Source organism: Apis dorsata, unplaced genomic scaffold, assembly GCF_000469605.1.
Source record: "Apis dorsata unplaced genomic scaffold, Apis dorsata 1.3 scaffold_112, whole genome shotgun sequence".
Lineage (NCBI taxonomy): Eukaryota > Metazoa > Arthropoda > Insecta > Hymenoptera > Apidae > Apis > Apis dorsata.
Genome location: NW_006263407.1, coordinates 233,829 through 236,067, shown reverse-complemented (window position 1 = coordinate 236,067; position 2,239 = coordinate 233,829). Strand labels below are relative to the sequence as shown.

The 2,239-nt window shown below is 25.9% G+C and overlaps 1 protein-coding gene across 4 annotated transcripts in view; it reads right to left on the bottom strand.

The window, feature by feature from the left end:
- Window position 1: 1 nt before the first annotated feature.
- LOC102679943 (tumor protein D54) overlaps window positions 2-2,239 on the bottom strand; it is a 21,163-nt gene continuing 18,925 nt past the window's right edge. For 3 of the 4 annotated variants that reach the window (XM_006612392.2, XM_006612390.2, XM_006612391.2), the window contains 2 exons: window positions 1,879-2,041; window positions 2-344 (listed from right to left, as the gene is read on the bottom strand). In XM_006612392.2, the coding sequence (XP_006612455.1) occupies window positions 216-344; window positions 1,879-2,041 (292 nt within the window). In that variant the 3' untranslated portion in view covers window positions 2-215. The remainder of the gene's footprint in view (window positions 345-1,878; window positions 2,042-2,239) is intronic. The other variant, XR_004149927.1, reaches the window with a different exon arrangement.

The window sequence follows — 2,239 nt, the reverse complement described above, 5'->3', positions numbered from 1 at the left end:
TTTTTTTTTTTTTTTTTTTTTTTTTTTTTTTTTTTTTTTTTTTTTTTTTTTGTTCTTTTTTAATAGATGATCGATTATATGACATCGCATAGCAATACGCAGGTGGAAAGTGATAGTGAGTAGCATAGGGCGAAACAACTGGCATCGTGGATCGACGCATCAGCATGTTACGCAGAGAAGAGGCAGAAATCGATGTAGACTTGAGAGGCCCAACTCTAAGACAGAAGTTTATCTTCAGGAATGGTCGGGCTAGTTGCTGTTGGTGCAGAACGTAACGAATCGGTGTCTCGAAGCATCTCGTTGAAACTCTGCATCGAGTTGGATCTTGAAGGCACAACTTTCGTCTAGAACATAAAGAAAAATTCATTAGATTTTATATAATTATCTAATATTTTATTACGTGTTTAATAGAATTTAAAGAAGAAAATTTTAAAGAAATCTCAATATCTCAAAGAAAAAATAAATTTTTTATCAGAATAACACGTCAAAATTTGAAGAGTATAAAACTTTCGGTTCATAAAATTTTGTAAAAATATATTTTGTTTTTTGAAAAAGTGATACAAAAGTTTTTTAAAATTTAAGCAATTGAAGTTAGGATATTGAAGTGAACAATTGGAAATGAAGAAACTTGTTGCGTTATCGATCGACGATGTTGAACTTGATTTTATAAAGTTTATAATTAATTCCAAATTTAATTTTTGTAAGAAGAGGAAAATCAAATGATTGTTAGATCAATATTATTTTTAAATGAATATGCTATAATTTAAAATATTTAATGACGAATATTTTTCTTTAAGGTTAGTAATGTCTGCAATCTTAAATTTTATAAATATAATTATTTTTTTAAAGCAACTTTAATTTTAAAATTTGCATTAATAAATATTTGTTTTATTGAATATAAAATTTTTTATTATATAATATTATAATATATTATAATATATAAGGTATGTGTATAAATTATATGTAAAATAAATAATTTTTAAAGAGATGTTTCTTTCATAAAAATATTTAAAGATATATTTAGAGAAGATAAAATTTGATAAGAATTCTGATTTTAATTTTACATTGAAAATTATATAGTATATTCTTAATTCCTTCATATACATTAAAAAATATTATAATATTTTTAATATAACAGTTTTTTAATATAAACTCAAAGTTTTTTTGAATTCAATTTTTTTTTTAAAAAGAAACAAGATCCAATATCCAAGGCAATAAATATAATCTGATTTTAATATAATATATGAGTAACTTTATTCTGCTAATTTAAATTTTCTAGCAAAATAAGTTACTCAGATTTTAAATTAGTTGTATAGGACAATGTGGTTGGAAGTTATAAGACTTAATCTCATAGAAACGATAAATTTACTGGAAAATAAATTGTGTGATGTATATATGTGTATGTGATGTATTTATGTGTAATATAAAACAAAAGTTTTAATTACAAGATACTCAGATTTATTATCCAAAAAATATTCTTAGATAAAATCATATTTTAAAAAAATATAAAATAATGAAAATTTCAAAATAAAATTGCTGTAAATTTCCAGCATATAAAAAGATTTCTTCTTGATGAACTGCTCCACGTGTGACTTATATTTTACATACTCTATAAACTTTCATTAAAAGAATAAATTAAAAGAATATTCAGAACATTCAAGTTAAATCAATTTTTCTATAAAATAATATTCAAATTCTTTCTCGAACCACTGTATATGGAATTGTACAATTTTTAATTTAAATTAAAATCAGGATTCTAAGTAAGTAATTAAAATTTCTTATAAGATAATACTGATTTTTATAAATTATTGAAGATCAAAAAAAAAAAAAAAAAGAAAAAATCATAATCAAATTTATCTGATTCATCTATCTAATCACCTTCATGTTCTCGTAGGCAGATCCAACTCGTTCCTCCAATGAACGAAAACTGTCTGAATTACGCATCTGGCCAAGCTTCATGGATAATCCACTGCCGAAGCCGCCAAGAATGCTGGTCGTCTTCTCAGCTGTTGTCTTGAACACAGACTCCGTCTTCTGGAATCTGTGGGTGGACGAAGAAACGATAAATATTCATTTAACATGGAACTTGTCCTGTTTCAGACAAGGTCACGTTGTCCGTGGTCACTGATGCCTTAGGCAACTCGATAATGAATCAAGCCGATGGACAAACATGCATTTTTACTCACACACAGCCTCATAACGGATTAATCACACAAGCGTTCCGTGCTCGTCGCTAGAT